Source organism: Pseudoliparis swirei, chromosome 5 (genome assembly GCF_029220125.1).
Source record: "Pseudoliparis swirei isolate HS2019 ecotype Mariana Trench chromosome 5, NWPU_hadal_v1, whole genome shotgun sequence".
In the NCBI taxonomy this organism is placed as follows: Eukaryota; Metazoa; Chordata; class Actinopteri; order Perciformes; family Liparidae; genus Pseudoliparis; species Pseudoliparis swirei.
In genome coordinates this window covers 20,684,544-20,702,484 of record NC_079392.1, presented here as the reverse complement: position 1 = coordinate 20,702,484, position 17,941 = coordinate 20,684,544, and the positions used below count along the sequence as shown (strand labels likewise).

The window sequence follows — 17,941 nt, the reverse complement described above, 5'->3', positions numbered from 1 at the left end:
ACCGTCGTTCTTGGGTTACTGATGGATTTAGTGGATTCGCGCGCACTTCAGTCAACCACCGTCACAATCCACCGTCGAACTGTATAAATACATTTAACAAAGGTTGGCGTTCACATTACATAAAAACTGTTTGCACATAAATTTGCACGACAAAAACATGAACATAAAACATAAGGAATGTACCTCACTGGCTGCACACAACCAAGAGGGAATGGGTCCACTTACAAATACTAATCTTGCACTCACTTAGACTTCTTACAAATACATATACCTTTTGTCGCTTTGAGAGATGGTCAAATTCAAATCGCCCAGCAACAACATAGAGAGAAAAAGTAGTTCCCATCAAATGTAAATAAAACAAAACCAATATTCAACAAAATGAGTTGTACAAATAATAATATGCAACTAAACTTATTATAAATTACATAAATAATATTGATGGCAGTTAAATACCCTTTTATTAACCTCTCGCCGCTCTGCTTTTCTCTCAGGTGAACAACAGTATTCACCTGCTGTCTTGCAGCAGCGTATGGCGGTCGAGCTCCAGTACCTGGAGTCCGTTGAGGAGTCAGTCCGACAGCTGGGAGACGTGGAGAGGGTGATGAGTGTGTCCATGGCTCAGCAGGAGAGCGTGTCATTGGCCCAGATGCTCAAGGTGAAGAAAGATGCTCAGAGTAATAAGACTGCGGATAAGGACTATGAAGAAGTTCTGCTTTGTCTTAAGTCGTGTCTAAAGTGTTAAGACATCAACAGTTCTGTTGATGTTAAACAATTAAGAGAAGATTACACTCAGCTTCAGTAATTCTGATGAGTGATGATTTCATAATTTTTATTAAGCTTAATATGTTGACGATTGTAAGACCTCATCCACTCTAAGCTTTGACCTAAGTTATAACATCTGCTGTACGTTAAGTAATGTACAATACAAAGGGAAATTACTTGGTTAAATAATTCTTAATTATCAAGGACTTAAATTATTTGTTGTTGCATAAAATTTACATGATAAAGACAAAGTCTTTTTTTGGCCTCCATTCATTCGAGTGACTTACTACCTCACTAATGTCTGTATTGATGAACTGTATTGACCTGCTCTCTGAACTTTGACCCTGCAGGCCAGGCAGCAGTGCCATGCGCGTGACCTCTATGAGCTGAAGATCAAGGCTGAAAGGGAAGCCCTGGAGACGCAGCTACAGCTGGAGGAAAACAGGCAGAGAGTGTCCAGGGTACAACACACAGACACACACACACAAACAATATGTGCATTTGTAAATGATAGCTTTAAGGTTTGCTTCCTCATTTTTTAAATTCTACGGTACGTGTGCTTTCCTTTTTCTGTGTGTGATGTCCATGCTTGTCTTTGTCCAGGCTCATATAGAACTGCAGGAAAACTTGGCGGCAAATCAAAAAGAGACCTTGGAGGGCCTCCAGGAGGCAACTACCAAGCTGATGACTCAACAGGCTGAGGCAGCACGGTACACAGCTGACACTGCCCGACACATCAAAGAGGTTAGCGACCCCTGCCTGGAAAACCGCCTGCGTCTTCATTTTGTAACAAAAGTTGATTGCATGTATTGTTATTTCTTTACTGAAACTCAATCAGAGGAGGGAAGGGTAAGACTCATCAAATGTATCATTTTATGTGTATATTGTTTTCTTGTCTATCAGATGACCGAATTGGCGCGGTCGCAGATAACCGGAGCTTTGGTTGTCCCCCCTGATGTTTCGGATTCCTCCATGGAGCGTGAAGAACCGCAGAGCTCCTATTCAAAGCAGCGAAAGGACAAAAATGACTCTGACAGGTGAACCAAAAAAATCCTATATTGCATACCGCCTTCCATTTTTAATTTAGTATCTGTTCTAAATGTTTAGGTCTCTTCTGCATGCTCTCTTACAGCTTCCCGAGTGAGGTGTCGAGCAGGCAGACCAGGCCAGAAGAACCGTTGTCTTCGCTGAACAGCGCCAGTCACTCTGATTCGCTGTCCTTCAGAAGACCAAACCTCAGGTACAGCGTAGGCCTCGTTTGTAGCGCTAACATCTCAGAATTCCATTAGATTTGGGGAAGAAAAACCTACCGACACTAAATCTGTCCTTTTTCTTCTTTCCCAGTGGAGCAGACTCTAGCAGTCAACATAGCCCGCCGCAGGCCTCACCAGAGCACAGAGAACGGACGAAAAAAGAAGCAGTAGAGGGGAAACGGAAGAAAGGAGGAGCTGAAGTAAGGGCAGAGAGGGAAGCCGGCAGCAGCTCCATAGAGGAGGAAGTTCTAACAGCAGCAAATGACTCCCTCTGCAGTGACAGCATCCCCTCTGCAGTGGATGAGAAAGGTATTAGATGGCAAACACGGCTATTTATTTAAAAGCACACACACACCAGTTTTTCCCTTGTATTAATTTACCTGTCAGGGGCTGCTGTTATATAAATGTCCCCTCAACTGTTCTAGAAAATGTGAAAACCTATTTAAATCTGTATTGAAACCCAAACTGTGCGTACTCAAGGCACCTAAACATTGTTAGCTTATCTTAATTGTTGCCCTCCAGGATACAGTACGTCAGTGGCAACGGAGTACTCCCTCAAATTCGATGAGTCCATGACGGAGGATGAGATAGAAGAGCGTTCCTTCCGCTCTCTGCTGCCATCTGAGGCGCACCGCCGTGGGACTATGGAGAAGAAGTCCCGCCACCATGAGGAATCAGAAGATGATGGAGCCAATCACAACACGACATTGGTTTCAGGGGCACACAATATCTCAAAGGTGAGGAAGCAGTGTAGTCTGCAAACATTTGCCGATATACATCCTCTTTTTCCTGCATGTGCCTCGTTAAGCATGTCGTTTGTGTCTTTATTTCTCTTGGTTTCTTTTGCCCCCCTTTTTTTAGTCTCTTTTTTTATTTTTACTTTCAAACCATGCTAACCTTTATCTTCTATCTTTGTTCTCCCACACGTTCAGGATGCAAACATGGCCTTTTCTGGCGGACAGGACAGCTTTTCCCAGTTCACCATGGACATGGTGCGTCAGTACATGAAGGACGAGGAGGTGAGACTGCAGCACCAGAGCTCTCTGCTGCATCTTCGCCAGAAAGCTGTCAAAGAGAAGACCAGAACTGAGCTGGCCTGGCTGGAGCACCAGAAAAAGAGGCTGAGGGACAAGGGCGAGGATGACAAAATGCCCCCCATCAGGAAGAAACAGAGGGGCCTCCTGATGAAACTACAGCAGGAACAGGTACAAGGGGCCGGACAGTTGAGCTTTGGGGCACAATGTCATCTTCAACTTTACCAACTAAATTTTTCTTCCACTGTACTGCTGTTCCCAGGCTGAGATCAAGCGACTTCAGGAGGCCAACAAAGCAGCCAGGAAGGAGAGGCAGCTGTTGCTGAAGCAGCAGGAGGAGATTGAGCGGATGAGAAACTCTACACTCCGACTGAAAGAGCGTCTCAAATATGCTGGGGATGAAGCGCCATCTGTGAGTGGTGCAACAGTCACTAATCACCAGGCTTGGGTATAGTTTGGAAAATTACAATTCCAGCAGCAATACCAGTACCCTTAAAGCTATACAGATACTACTGGAGAGCTTCATTTGATACCCATCTTGTGAATGGAAGCTGTGTGTGTCCCACTGGTGAGCTACTCGCTGCCGCATTGCACAGCGCTCATACATCGGTTACTGCCGATACAGCCATCCCCCAACCCACAGGGGCGGGACCGCATTGTCACGTTGGCATAGCTGTTAATGAAATATCATGACGGAAAGGCTACTTCTAACTGTAGAACATGCTGCCATGTTCATCTACAGTTTTTATTTAGTATTATTCACTTGGCCTCTCTTCATGTCCATTCATCCATCCCCCAGGAGACTCCCGTTTCGGACGCATCCGTTTCCCAGGCAGCCTCCCCCAACATGAGCCACCCTGATGACGTCCGCTGCTCCTCTCCCTCGCTCTCCATCTCTGGAAGTGAGACCAGCAGCATCATGCAGAAGCTCAAGAAGATGCGCTCTCACAAGGATGAGAAGTAAAGAATTTCATTTTGCACATATAAATTGGGTTCTCTCTCTCTGCTTACTGACAAAGTGTATTATCAGGAGTCATCATCCCTTATCAGTGATGTCCTCCTGCCTTTCCCCTTGAGGTTTGCCTTTTTAGTACTCGTAAAATATGTTCTAAAAACGAGAGGAATGCTTATCAATTCTTTTAACCTTTTTTTGGTTTTTTTTTTTTTGCATAACACACCATTCACACACTCCCTGAAGTAGGGCTCTTATTAAAATTGGTAAAGCTTAGTTAGATGTGTTTTACAGTTGACCATGATAAGTCAGACATGTTTTTCTTTACTTGAAATCGTAACTTCACTAATGGAAGCTAATCATTGTATGCCATCTTTCTTCTGCTGTCTAAAAGGCTGTTGATTTATGAATGTGAAGTTAAGCATGCTCCATATTGTTCTCCCTTTAAAATAGACAAGAATCCACACTCTTAGCTACAATGCCTCCCTGAACTTTAGATTTATGCAGCCTAACAGTAGTTTTTAGGAGGGTCTACGTACAAGTTATCTGTTGCCGCCTTAAACAAATGTTTTAAAGCAAGAACATCCAACAATATTTGTAAATATTTGTAACACTATGTAATAAGGCATCTTTCAATTGTAGAGGAATGGTTTTTTTCCCAGAAAGGGCAAACATCGGTATCTCTCGTGTTGACGAGTAATTGCATGTGTTTGGTGTTCCTGTTCGTCCTCCAGGGTTTTAGAGTCCGGTGATCGTAGAGCCTCTCATGACCGGGTAGCTCCAACAAGTGGGTTAATTGTTCTGGGGTTTAGGATTTAGAACTTTGCTTTTCATCACAGGCGTTCAATGGTAGCTTTCAACATTTGTTGGTCTATATTTGTTTTAATTTATAAAAGCAACATCATTTTGATACATTATGAAGTTCAACAATCACCACAATTAAGTTTAGTTCAATGCAAATCTAACAAATAAAAAACACAAGTGTTCAGATATTTGTCTGACCATTTTGGGGTCTGCTGTAGCTCAAACGGAGAGTGGTCGTCCTGTAACCACAAGGTACCCGGTTCTCCCCATAGTTGCATGTTGAAGTGTCCTTGAGCAAGACACTGAACTCCCAGTTGCTCCCCAGGCGCTTCACTGCAGCACACTGGTCCCTAATAACTCAGGACGGGTCAAACGCAGAGAATAAAAGTGTACTTTTCTTTCTTTTCATGCATTTACTGGCTTGCATGTTTGCCATTTTAACAGACAACAACTTATTTATTTACTTCTCTTAGTTATTCTCTATTCCCACTGTCCTGTTGTTTTAAAGTCAAAGCTGATGTTCGCTATATATTCATCTTGATGTAACACACTAACGTATTTCAATTCATTAGAATTTAAGAATCAGGGTTACTGATAACTCTATCAGTTCACCCCCCAACAAAAAAACACATTTGCTCATATCACTCTTCTCTCTCTTTCTCTCTACGTGTCGTTTCCCTCACTTCTGTTGTTTATGTTTCTCCTCCCGTTACTTTGTGTGTCGTTTGTTTCCATACCCGTGTTTGTGTGACTCTTTTGACTTGGTCTGTTGCTCGTGCTTGTGTGTTGTAGACACTGCTCTCCTGTCCACTACTTCCTTTCTGTGTTCACGGCCCACCACTGGGCCTCCCTCAGTGTCTGTCTCCCTAACCTCCACCCTAAATTCCAGCTTTTTATCTACAACCAGTTGGTCAGGTACTGTACAGTGCTCTCTACCTCTTCCCCAGAAACTCCACCTAGCCCTGCCCTGCCTCACCCCACCCCATGGAACATGCTTGTGTTCATCTTCTGGCACTGGAAACTTCGAGGGGTGGGACTGTGAATGATGACTGATTGATTGTGTCCAGGATGGAATGTGTGTGGGGGGGGAAGACTTTGAGTGAAAGCATGAAAAGTGCCCAAGGAAGGCTGCCTTGCTGAAAAAAGATAACCTTTTGACAAGTTCACTTTAAATATAATATCATTTATTGCCAGTTGTATGTTATGGCAATATATATATATATATATATATATATCTATGCACAACAATATTAGTTGGCGTGCACATTAAAGCATTCTATTATGGAGCGTTATTTTGACACCATAACAAAGTGGTTACATTGAGAATAATAGAGGTGAGATGAATGTTGTTCTGTGAAGGTTAAAGGTTATTTTAATTTTAATAGGGGCCTTCCTTGTTGGATGGGAATCTCAGACTCAACTCTGGGATTTCACTGATTTACCTTCCTTTCTTTTCTTGCCTCTTGGAATTAATGTTGCTGTGCATCTTTCCTCAATGTCCTGTATATTGTGGCTCCAGCCCAGTCGTTGAGACAACATGTTTTGAGATAAAACCAGATTATAATATGGAAGTAAAGGACTCTTGCAGAGATAGAGTGGTCTATCTCTTTAATGAACCCAGTAAATCTTAACTAGCCCTCTTTATTAGGTAACTGTTGCATAGGATTGGATAATAAGTACAGATGGCCATTGGCTGTAATAGAGTTTTGGAAGGCACTGAAAGACCTATTCTCCCCCCCCCCCCCCCCCCCCCAGTCTGGTTCTTCAGTATCTGGCCTATCATCAGTATACATTAGGTAGAGAAAGGCCTCTAAATTAGATCAAGGCTAAATAATACTGCACTGTAATGGCACCCATAGCTGTGGGGGAACACATTACACAACAGCTACACCTTTATTCGGATAGGCATCTGCAGATGCATGTGCTATATGTTTTAGAGACTTTGTATAATTAGAATTTTAAAAATGGTGTTTTTATTTCTTGTTATCCTACTTGGTTTACTAAAGAGACATATTTATACAGATGTAACTTTCTACGTGTGTGTGAGTGACTGAACCCAATTAGCGTTGAACCCCTGGGTTTCAGTTTGATGCATGGATCTGACATCTTCACTGTTAATTTCCCTGCTCTTTTCTTCTGAGTGACATGTCATCACTTTATGCTTGTTTATGTGATGGGTGCTTATGGACTATTTGGATGATTATTCCAGGGAAAGGATATGTCAAGCATGTATTGGGTGTGTATGTGTGGGGTTGACAATGGTTTAAAGGGAGTTTGCAGTGATAACTGGATGTCATGGGGATTTGGGTCTGCTTGCTTCTCCAATGTGATGTTTCCATTCTTTATGATAAATGCCTTTGCCAAACTTCTCTTCTCTCCCTCTTCACTGCCACCTTACCTTATCCCCTCACCACCCGACTTCTTCCCGTCTCCTTTCTCATTTTTCCTTTTCTCTCTATCCTCCTCCACTGCATCCTCTTCCCCCCATTCTTTCCCCCCATCCTTCCTACCCCTCCTCAGGTTCCTGACAAAGCGGGAGCAGCAGCTAATGCAGCGGCGTCACCATGCCGAGGAGCTGCTGCAGTGGAAACAGCGTCTGGACCAGGAGGAGGCAGAGGTCCATAGGATGGAAAAGGAGGCCCTGGCTGTATGGGACAGGCAAACACCTCGGGACATGTCAGAGAGCCATGAAAAGGAGATCTCCGAAATTAGCCCCACCCCCAGTCACCATCGCAGCTCAGAGCATAAAACTGACTCCAAGAAAGGTGAAGCAACATAAACGTAGGTGGTTTTACCAGGTTTAGAGTCAAAATGAGGTCAATATTAATTTGTTTATCTGTTCTACATGTTTTTTTAGAGATTGTGAGTGAAGGCGACGGTTCCTCAGTGACACCTGAGTCCAGTATACACACAGATGGACATGTGTCCCAGCAACCAGGAAGCCCATCTTCAGTACCACCTGTGTCAACCTCTGAAACCTCAGCGAGGAGCAGCCATGCACATTACACCCAGGACTTCACTTCAGCTTCCCGGTCACCTAGCAGACAAGTACGCATAAGTGTAGTTTTTCTTTCCTTTTTGTATTTCAGTGTTTCGTACTATTCGCTTTGATGGTAGCTGAGATGTTCTTTTGTGTAAATATAGCTACTCTACAACTGATCTTGTGTCTGATAGATTGAAGTTTGCTATTGTGAACAGGTGTCAGTCAACTTCATCCAAATAATTGTGTGTAGATGCTGTTGTCATGGAATAATTTAAAATATACATAAAGCTCCATAGTGTGTGAGGGACATGTAAGGGGGAAACTACAGATTTGTTGGTTTATTGTGCATGTAAAATAAGATCCAGGCATGCCTCTATTCGTCCATCTGACTGTTGTAAAGTAATATTCCTTTCACTTCCGCTCCTCCTCTCCAGTCTCCACTCAAAGGCAGCCACAGCCCTGCTGCCTCTCCTTCAGATGGCAGCAGCAAAACCAAGATGCAGCTTTTCTCCTCGTCCCGGACCACCAACCAGGCCCGAGCTCAGCCAACTGAATCCCCCATGCTGATGCAGACTGGTGAGTTTCCCAATAATTCAACACACATACCCTGAATGTGTAATGTTGTTGGGGGTGTATGATAGTTCCTGGTAGTTCTCAAACAAGATAGAAGGGTTAAAGAAGCGAGAGTGGATATATTGCTGGCGCTCTGTAGTCAGGCATAATGTGATGCTGCCAGGAATACATTATGCAAGCACTTCCCTGATACATAACCTGCTTAGCTGTGTGATAGGATGGGAGAACACTTTGCATTGGACTTAGTTACTGCACAAGCAAAGACGGTTCTGCTGGCCCCGCATTGTAGCTGGATGTGTTTTTATTCATTTTCAGGCCACCGTTTAAACCTCGGTCTAATCTTTGTAACACAGTTTGTTCATTGTGTACAAGCCAAAGCAACATGCACAAAAATGACACATTCTTGCTAAAGAAAATGTACACTAATCTAAAAAGAATTGGGTTTGCGTTCGAGTGGGCACAAAGTTGGATTACTCTCCGCTAATCAGAGATCAGGCACTGGTTTCACATTCTAACTGAGATTCATCATCAAAATTTCCCTTCAGAACCCATTTCAGACCAAAGTGACATCGAGAGCCGTATCAAGGCCCTGAAGGAAGAAGTCAGAAAACGAAAGTTAATGGCTTATCAGCTAAAGAAAGAGCAGAAGAAGAGGAACAAGGAGCGCCTGAAGGCACAGGAGGCCAGCCTACTGAAGCAGCTGGAGGTGAACGTGCATGAGTGTGTGTGTGTGTGTGTGTGTTGGCTTCTGGACGGTTGTATGTTTGAATGTTTAAGTGACTTCAAACATCCAAACAAACTTGGATGAGTACGTGATTGTGAATTCGTGTTTATCCATGTAATGTAAGCCGATTTCTTCATATCTTAACTGTTATTCTCCCGGTTTCCTTTCAGAGCTATGATAACTTAATTGAGAAAACAAAAGCAGAACTGAACAAGGAGCCAGACTCAACACCTGATACACAGTCCCAAATCAAAGATTCCACCTCAATCACTGAGCAGAGCAGCATTAAACCTGCTCACAGGTACCAAAACAGTTCTAAACATGGCACCATATCTTATACTATAGTATGAGTTTGAAAACATTGTCCTCAATTAAAGCGAATCCTTCTTTCTCAGGTCTGAAACCAGCAAAATCTCTCAAAAGACGCAAAGTGATGCTTCTTTGGATCATAGTGAGTGATATAATCATCATAATTACTATATAAAAGCGAATGTAAATGTTTTTATGCAGATGTTCCAATGATAATGTGACCTTTTCCCATTTTACCAGATGCCCTACCTCAAGTTGATCATAGTAGATCCACCTCAGTGCCTGAAGAAATGTATGATGAAGACCCACCAACAGTCACGCCAACCCCGATGGATGGCAGCCCAGAGTGTCCGCCCTTAAGACCGAGGAGCCGCCTGTCCACAGAGGAACTTTTAAGACCTTCCTCTAAGGAGGCCCAGACACAGATGATTGGGTCTGGGGATGAGAACATTGTGCCCTATCAAATAAGTGACATTCAGGATGAGCTGGCAGAAGTAAGCTCCACGTTGGAGGATCCACATTCTGAACATCTTCTCAAACTACAAAAGGAAGACAAGCTCGACTCCCAAGAGAAGCTCTCTGCAACTAAAGATGTTTCCTCTTACAAGGGCGAAGAACATCGACATTCTCCATCTGTTAGCATAGAACATGATCAAATAAGGGCACAGGAAACATCTGAGGCTGAAGAAGCTGTACAATCTGATACATCCTTCAACAAGTCGCAGTCGGCTGCATCCAGTGACCGGCCCTGCTCTCCCAACTCTGTTGCCTTCTCTTCAAAGAAGGAGGCACCCAAAAAGGATGCTGAGGTCTCTTCACCGATAGTAGATGGTTATCATGATGACTTTGAGTCTTCAGTGGATTCTTCACCCAGAGAGGTGCGTAGTAGGCCTGCCTCTCACATCTCAGTTTCCCCTACAGAGATCAAGGGCTCCCCTAGCAGAGCCACACCATATGGCAGCCACGATGAGGAGGTAGAGGAGGAAATAGCTGAAGAGCTGAGTCAGCATTCAGGGACTAGTGGAGCCACTCACCAATCTGTGAGACTTCTGGATCTGCATAACCACACCGAAGACTCCAAACATGACGGCAAGGATATTGTTAATTCTAGCCACTCGCCACCCATTTTGCCTGTTGCTGATGAAATGCCAAGTTTTCGCATCGCAGATCGAGTTCTTGTTGGAGGTGTACAGCCGGGGACTCTGAGATTCAAAGGTCCAACCAGCTTTGCTAATGGCTTCTGGGCTGGCGTGGAGTTGGATAAGTCTGAGGGGAGCAACAACGGCACTTATGATGGGGTGGTATACTTTGAATGTGTTGAGAGCCATGGCATCTTCGCTCCTCCAGACAAGATTACAAACCTGCCAGACAAGTTTGAGGTCTACACAGACGCCACGGAGGATGAGAACTCGTTCTTTGATGGTCTATCAGATAAAGATGGGGATGAACGTAAAACAGATGAGCACAAATCCACAAAACAAGGGAATCTGAACATTAAGGATGAACAAACATCTAACGAGATCTATGGGCCTGGAGATAAAAACATAACGGATGAGTCTGTTCACAAGACTGGGTCCCACCTCAATTCGCAGCATCACAAAGAATCCAAGCCTCCCATTTTTAATGGCAACACTCAGGACATCATGTTGGATTTTGAAGATGCACCAACCACCATCCTCATCTCTGACATGGACAAGATTGTCCTTGGGAAGCAGAGTCGGGCGGACATTACTACCCTTGTTGACAGCGAAGAAGTAGACTCAAAACACCGGTTTGGTCCTGCTGATCTTTCTACAGATATCGGGGATGATTCGAGAGAACAGAAAGACGGAGACTTACTGGACACATTTGCAGACGACCTCCTCAACAACTGTGTGAAAGACACGTTGGCGCAGTTTGTCCAAATTAAAAAGGCTAAAGAGCAGAAGATAGAAGCGGCCAACCAGATGAATAGAGACCTGTTTAGGGACAATGTTGAAGAAGAAGAAGATTTTTTCTCTTCAGTGCAACAAAAAGATGGTCTTCCCTTCTTCCTACCTAGAGAAGAACGAGAGCTGTCTTCTCCAGAGCTGTGTAACCAACCGGTGAGTTCAGTTTCCTGATTCCTGAGTGAGCTGTTACTAAACCTCGCAAAACGCCTATGAATACAATTGGACTGTGGAATGTCCATTGTGTGGAAACACCAGCAGTGATGTCATCGTGTTACTGACAACCAGTACTTATTGATTTTGGGAAGCTTGTTTTGTGTACAAAGTCCAACTTTATGTTGACAGACTTTATTGGATTTGGTGCTCTTTGCTGAAAACCTTTTGTGTTTGAAACATCAGTAGGAAAGAATATTCTTTTGGACTAGATGAAATGTGTGAAACAATCATTTATTATGGGACTCGTTCTGTTATGGTGCAGTAAGATGTTCACATTTATGGAAGGTTATTATCTGAAATTGTAAGCGAGCATGAAATTAACTTTTTCCTGTCTTTCTTTCACAACAGCAGAGTCCAGTGTTGGGGGCCAGCGGTCAGGAGGAGCTCGCCAAGCGACTAGCGGAGCTGGAACTGAGCCGTGAACTGCTCGATGAGCTGGGTGACGACCAGGACTGGTTTGATGAGGACTTTGGCCTCAGCTCGCGCAGAGAAAAGCAGAGACTCAAACAAAGGGAAGAGGAAGAGGAGGACGGGAGGCTGGGGAGGTCTGACCCATCAGTCGGAGCAGCCCTGGGGGGGCTGGTCTCATACCCAGGCGGGGAACAGCAGGTTAAGACTCCCCCTAGACCTGAGCTACCCCTCCCCCTGCCCCCTAAACTACCTGAGCAGCCTGCTATGGTTGTGCCCCACTCCGCCACAGAGGTGGAGAAGATGGTCCATGCTGCTGCTCAGGAGATCTGGGAGAACTGTGGCCTGGGGAAGGAGGGAGCCCTGACCCTGTCACAGCTGCCAAACCCCAAACCTTCACAAGAGTATCTGGGTAAAGAGGCCAGCAGCCAGGACCCGGAGGTCCTGTGTGTCCGCAGCTACAGAAAGGTGAAAAGGAGACTTGCAAAACTTACAAAAATATATAACAAAAACAACCATAAAGATAGCCCACTGGGAGAGAAAAATGGATGCAAGTGTATGACATAACAATCTGTAAACTAGGAGAGAAGTAAGACGAGCATCCTTGACTTCCTTTTCGTTCCCCCGACCCATAACGCTGGTGAAAATCAGCACACAACTGTCCTTCTGCTTCCGAAGCACTAAGCCGACAGCAGTGTAGCCTCGAAGACAGCACTTAGTGTGAGTGAGTTCACTTGAGGTTAAATGCCAGACGAGTTTCCATTATTCTGCAGAGTCCTCTCTGATTAGCATGTTGATGTTTTCAGGACTACAGAGCTATTTAAATCGCTTGCCGTTGTCTCACTAGATATCCCTCTGCTCCCAACAGAGAGTCTTGCCTCAGATAGTGTCTCAGTTGGTTAGACACTTTTTTTTTTTAATGCAAAGAGATGTTGAGCAGTAAATATTTCTGATATATTGACACGCTAGCTCACTCACTAGTATAAGATTACTTTATCTGAGAAACTACTTCAGCTCACGTTTCTTTAATATTTATTAAAATAAGTATTACAGCCATTGCTTTCTGTCACTCCCCAGGCTGTGTATGACCTGACGTGGGAGATGCTTCAGGAGATCTACACTGAGGACCCCAACGCTGATCAGCCTCAGTGGGTCAAACCACGTCGGGTTAAGTCCTCCTTCTTCCACAGAGTGAAGACACCAGGAGACCTCGCCAAAATCCAGGTACAGAAGGAGACGCTTCATTTATGTGTCTGAAATGTACAAACCTCAGATAATCACACTGCGTCAGCTTGTCAGTTTGCTATATTTTAACATTCTTATTGCCTTACTTAAAATACTTTTTTGTTTGCTTTTTTACCCTCCAAAGTGACTGGATTTGTCAATAAACTTCAAAATTTGGCTTTGATAATTCACCTAGGCTATCTATATGTTTTTATGCAGTGCAGTAAAGAAAGTCCTTACTTTTCACCAATTCATATGCAGTGTATTGCCTTTTACATACCTGATGACGTGGTGTTTTCAAAATGTTTCCCAGGAATTCATCTCAGCAGAAGTACTAAAACTGTACGGTCTGACGAAAGATCACAGCCAGAAGACTGACTGGCAGAAGATGCTCAAATTTGGCAAAAAGAAGCGAGACAGAGTCGATCACATTCTGGTAGGTCCCAAAGCTAAATGTTTGATTTATTTAGTTTAATGGCAGTAGTTTAAACTTCTTGTTTGTCCTGTGTGACATGATCTGTTTCTTCTTTAGGATATTATTATAATTTTATGTATTTGCTCTAGATGTTCATATTTGGAAGTTTTAAGATTGACACATTTACATTTTTATTACAGGTTTAACTTATGTTTAATCGAAGAAATAACTTTATCTTGCTAAATAAATTGTTTGCATTATATTTCCCCTCGACTAGCCCCCATATAGTGCCTCACGCAACAGATCCTATTATTTTATACCATTTCTCTGGACAAATCTTAACAGATTATTTCAATTTATTTCAGAATAACAGGATGTTAAGGAGTTGATAATAGATTAGTGTCCTCCATCTCTGAAATAGTCATTAACCCTTGTGTTGCCTTCGGGTCATTTTGACCCGAATCAATATTACACCCTCCCCCCGCCTATGGGTCATTTTGACCCGATTCAATGTTTCACCCTCCTGTTACCTTTATATTTACTAACATATTTTACCCTTTGGGTTCAATTTGACGCCAGCAATTAAAACCTCCAGAAAATTATTAGAATTAATATTGTTTTCCAAGTTTAAGTGTGAGGCACTTTATGTTTGTTTGTTGACTACCGAAAGAACACCGACATTAAACATTGAATGGGGTCAAATTAATCCGAAGGCGGGGGGAGGGTGTAATATTGATTCGGGTCAAAATGACCCGAAGGCAACACAAGGGTTAAGTGATATTTTCAATTTTTTATGTTGAGCTCATTTAACTTGAAATGTTACTCCATGAAATGTTTTCACACGAATCATTGCAATACAAACCCCTGATATCAGTCACTGTGTTTGTCTCCCAGGTTCAGGAACTCCACGAGGAGGAAGCCCAGTGGGTCAACTATGACGAGGACGAGCTGTTTGTCAAGATGCAGCTGGCGGACAGCATCTTCGACGCTCTGCTGACGGACACTGCTAACGTGCTCACGCTGATCTACGACAAGAGGGCCAGAACAGAAAACCCCCTCTCCTGACAGCTTTCCTGTTTAGATTTTAAACTACAACCTCTAGCTCAACCCCAGTCTTCCCCCACCCTAATAAAGTCCAGCCAACTTCCCGCCACTCTGTCTTCCACCAGCTGATGTGCCAACAGCAACCCCGAGATGCCTTCAGTCCCAGCATTACCTCTCAGCTAAACTCCTCCTACTTATTTCTGTGACATTAACTTGCTGAATTTAGCTTCAGCTAACTGTCGTGGGGATATGATTGGTTCTACACACAAAACGCCTCTTGAGCAATCCAGCCTTCTGAAACCTTATTAACACCACCTTGTCTCAGTTCTCACCTCCTGGACTGGTCCTTTTTGGAAATTCCAGTTGGAGAATGAGTAGATGTTTTGATGGGATAGTTTGCGCAATTTTTTTCTGCACTTAATGTCCATTATTGCTGCTAAATTGATCCTTCTATAGGGGACTGTAAATGAATATCCAACTGGAACACACGGTCGGTTCTAGGTTGTCATATTTTGTATTGAATCTTAAAGTAAATATATGTATGGATTCACAAATTGTAATAGAGTAATAGATACATAATATACAATGTAGTGCATAAATGACTTACTTGACAGTGACACATTATGGTGTTTGCTTTGTAATCCAGTTCATTGAAATTAAATGATGACTATGAGGTTAAACTTTTAGCTGTAATTTGAGGGTTTTTACATTCTCTGTGGGTGATAAGCCCTCCATTCAAGGCATTTGTAAGCCTGCCTTAAGTATAAAAATAAAATGTAAAAGTCCTACTGACATTGCAGCCATTCACTTTTTCAGGGGCTTCTGACTCAGTCAGTCAGTGTTCGGCTCTAAAGCCCCTCGGTTGCTTTGGCTGCATGTTTTGCATCCTCGTCCTGCTGCATTGACTTTAAATCAGAGGGCTTTGCATAGATTAAACAATGAGTCAGCACTTTAACTTTATAATCATTGTTAAATTTTACATCTGGTGGGCTGGAAGAGAGTTAGAAAAATAGAAATGGTCACAGATTAAATATTGTCCGACTGCTTTATAAGATCGTCACTGAGATCACATATTGTATGAAGCATTTTGCCTCCATAATTATATTATTTATTGCGTTAAAATGTTTGATTTTGAGGAGTACGAACATTTTGAAATGTAAATGATCTTGTCAACATATAAAGAAGAGATTTTAACATTTAATGAAATTGTAAAAAGCACAAAAAGGAAATGTGAATGTGAACACAGCAATATATTATGTAGGAGGTTTAAAGAATGCTCGTGAAATGAGAAAAGGAAGACGGGGAGAAAACCGGTTTTCCTTTTTCTACGTTGTAATGTTAATTATTCATTGAAACTGTTCTGTAGGACTTTTATTGTGGCCACAACTGTCTAGTTGTCGACATTTTGTACGTTCAGTTTGAAAATGTCTCATACAACCAGCAAGAAAAGGTTTCTCCAGTCATTTGTGTTTTTGTCCTCTTTTTCTGTGCTTTACCTGGAGCTTTTGTACCCCATTCAATATTGTTTTTGTGTATGCATTTGCGGACAAACCTGTCCATCAACGCTTTGTTCCAAAATCAAGTAATTGTTTCATCGATGCTGGTATTTTATAAATTAGTTTTTCTCTCTCACAAAACACAGAATGAATATATAGTCTGCACGTGGTACACAAAAGAAGAATCGCATCACAGGACGGAACTGAGATGCTGGATTTAAGCCTTACTTTTCCAACAGGCACTGTACTTTCTATGACCTGAGAAGACATGTGGTGTTCCTGTTCCTTCCATCAGTTGTAAATGTAGCCAGCTGAACTTTGTCTCAAAAAACATTGGGTTGTGTAGAAGCATGTTGAACGATTTGGCTTTACAGAAGTCGGCAAGTTCAAACCGGCCGTCAGAATGTCGTCGGGCAGCAGAGGGAGCCTCTCCGCATTCAGTTCAAGTGCCTCTTGAGTTGTAGATTCATAACAAACTTTGTGAACGTCTCAACACCCTTTGGACCTATTTTCTTTAAATGTCTCTTCCAACAACTTTCTCCTACCTTTTTTTTTCTCTAAATGATCCTTACATGGTTACTTTTCCCTCTCAACCAGTTTTTGTCAATTCTTCAGTTTCTGCCTTATCACTCTTTCTGTATTGAAGCATAGTTGAGAGTTTTTCAAACTTTCTCATTGTGTCTGTGCTCAGTCTGAAGAAATGTGTGTGCGAACAGAATCACTGACTCACTCTCTAAATGTCACCTGCTTCTTGTCCACGTCGCCCTTTCATCTGTGTATATTTACACAGTTGAGTCACGTTATAAAGTGTATCAGGAACTAGATTGTTGACACTCCAGACACACACACATACACACACACAGACACACACAGTCAGTTATCAAGCTGATGAAACTGAGCACGTACACCGTATCAAAGGGATTGTTTTAGTCCTCAGTCGGTGCTGCGTTGATCCAACAAACTCCAGACTCATTCTGATCGAGCATTTAATCTTCACTGACATTTTGAAGCTAAAGTGACCTTAAACTGAGTCTTTTTATCTTTCTTTTTTGAATCAATATTTAAAGAGTTGCTGTGGTGTATGCTCAAAAATGTAAATTATATAATGTAGAAAAAGACCAAAACATTGACACCAATTTATCCATGCTGTATGAATTGTATGTCGGGGCTGTAGGCATACGTAATTGTGACGGAGACATAATTAGTCCTTTTGAATCTCTTTGCAAGGCTTTATTGCAAAACCCTCTCGGGTTGTCCTCTTGAATTGATTGTATATAGGAGGCAGATGGAGCCCCTTCATAACTATGCAGCACTTGGTCTTATGCATCGCTTCATATGTGTGGACCAAACAGCTTCGACTTCTCCCGAGTCTGTAGATTACTGACAGTCAAGAAGCGTACAGCTCTCAAATGGAGATCTGCTCATCTGAGGTCTGTTTCCTTCACAGGGAGGTGGAGCAACTTTACCTTTTTAATAGCGATTAATATGAAGAACTGAATAAAACATACTAAAGGCACAAAAGATTGGATTATCAAATTAACCCAGTTAGAATAGATTTCTCACTTCATATTTTAATATGTTGATGAATATTTATAATAATGTGCTGTGAGTGTGTGCCAAGTGCACTTGAAGACTTGTACAATTATTTTATGGGTGTAAATATACTGTCTGTCCTATGTGACCCACTGTTACTGTAACCTGAACGATTGTTGTAAGATAAATACTATATATACTTTGCAAATATGTGCAAAATATATATTTGTTCACTAAATGAACTTTGAAATTGTAAATAAAGCTTCCATTGTTTCTAAAGGAA

General features: G+C 42.5%; 1 protein-coding gene across 4 annotated transcripts in view; it reads left to right on the top strand.

Annotated features, from left to right (window-relative positions):
• Positions 1-17,941, top strand: part of cep350 (centrosomal protein 350) — a 32,999-nt gene extending 15,058 nt beyond the window's left edge. The window contains exons 17-38 of one of the 4 annotated variants that reach the window (XM_056414369.1): positions 492-655; positions 1,113-1,223; positions 1,366-1,506; positions 1,666-1,799; positions 1,895-2,002; positions 2,107-2,324; positions 2,538-2,752; positions 2,948-3,220; positions 3,312-3,461; positions 3,849-4,009; positions 5,598-5,720; positions 7,326-7,570; positions 7,663-7,853; positions 8,223-8,364; positions 8,907-9,067; positions 9,256-9,386; positions 9,463-9,536; positions 9,635-11,478; positions 11,887-12,414; positions 13,024-13,170; positions 13,484-13,606; positions 14,480-17,941. In XM_056414369.1, coding sequence (XP_056270344.1) covers positions 492-655; positions 1,113-1,223; positions 1,366-1,506; positions 1,666-1,799; positions 1,895-2,002; positions 2,107-2,324; positions 2,538-2,752; positions 2,948-3,220; positions 3,312-3,461; positions 3,849-4,009; positions 5,598-5,720; positions 7,326-7,570; positions 7,663-7,853; positions 8,223-8,364; positions 8,907-9,067; positions 9,256-9,386; positions 9,463-9,536; positions 9,635-11,478; positions 11,887-12,414; positions 13,024-13,170; positions 13,484-13,606; positions 14,480-14,650 — 5,555 coding nt within the window. In that variant the 3' untranslated portion in view covers positions 14,651-17,941. The remainder of the gene's footprint in view (positions 1-491; positions 656-1,112; positions 1,224-1,365; positions 1,507-1,665; positions 1,800-1,894; positions 2,003-2,106; positions 2,325-2,537; positions 2,753-2,947; positions 3,221-3,311; positions 3,462-3,848; positions 4,010-5,597; positions 5,721-7,325; positions 7,571-7,662; positions 7,854-8,222; positions 8,365-8,906; positions 9,068-9,255; positions 9,387-9,462; positions 9,537-9,634; positions 11,479-11,886; positions 12,415-13,023; positions 13,171-13,483; positions 13,607-14,479) is intronic. The other 3 variants (XM_056414370.1, XM_056414372.1, XM_056414371.1) reach the window with 3 other exon arrangements.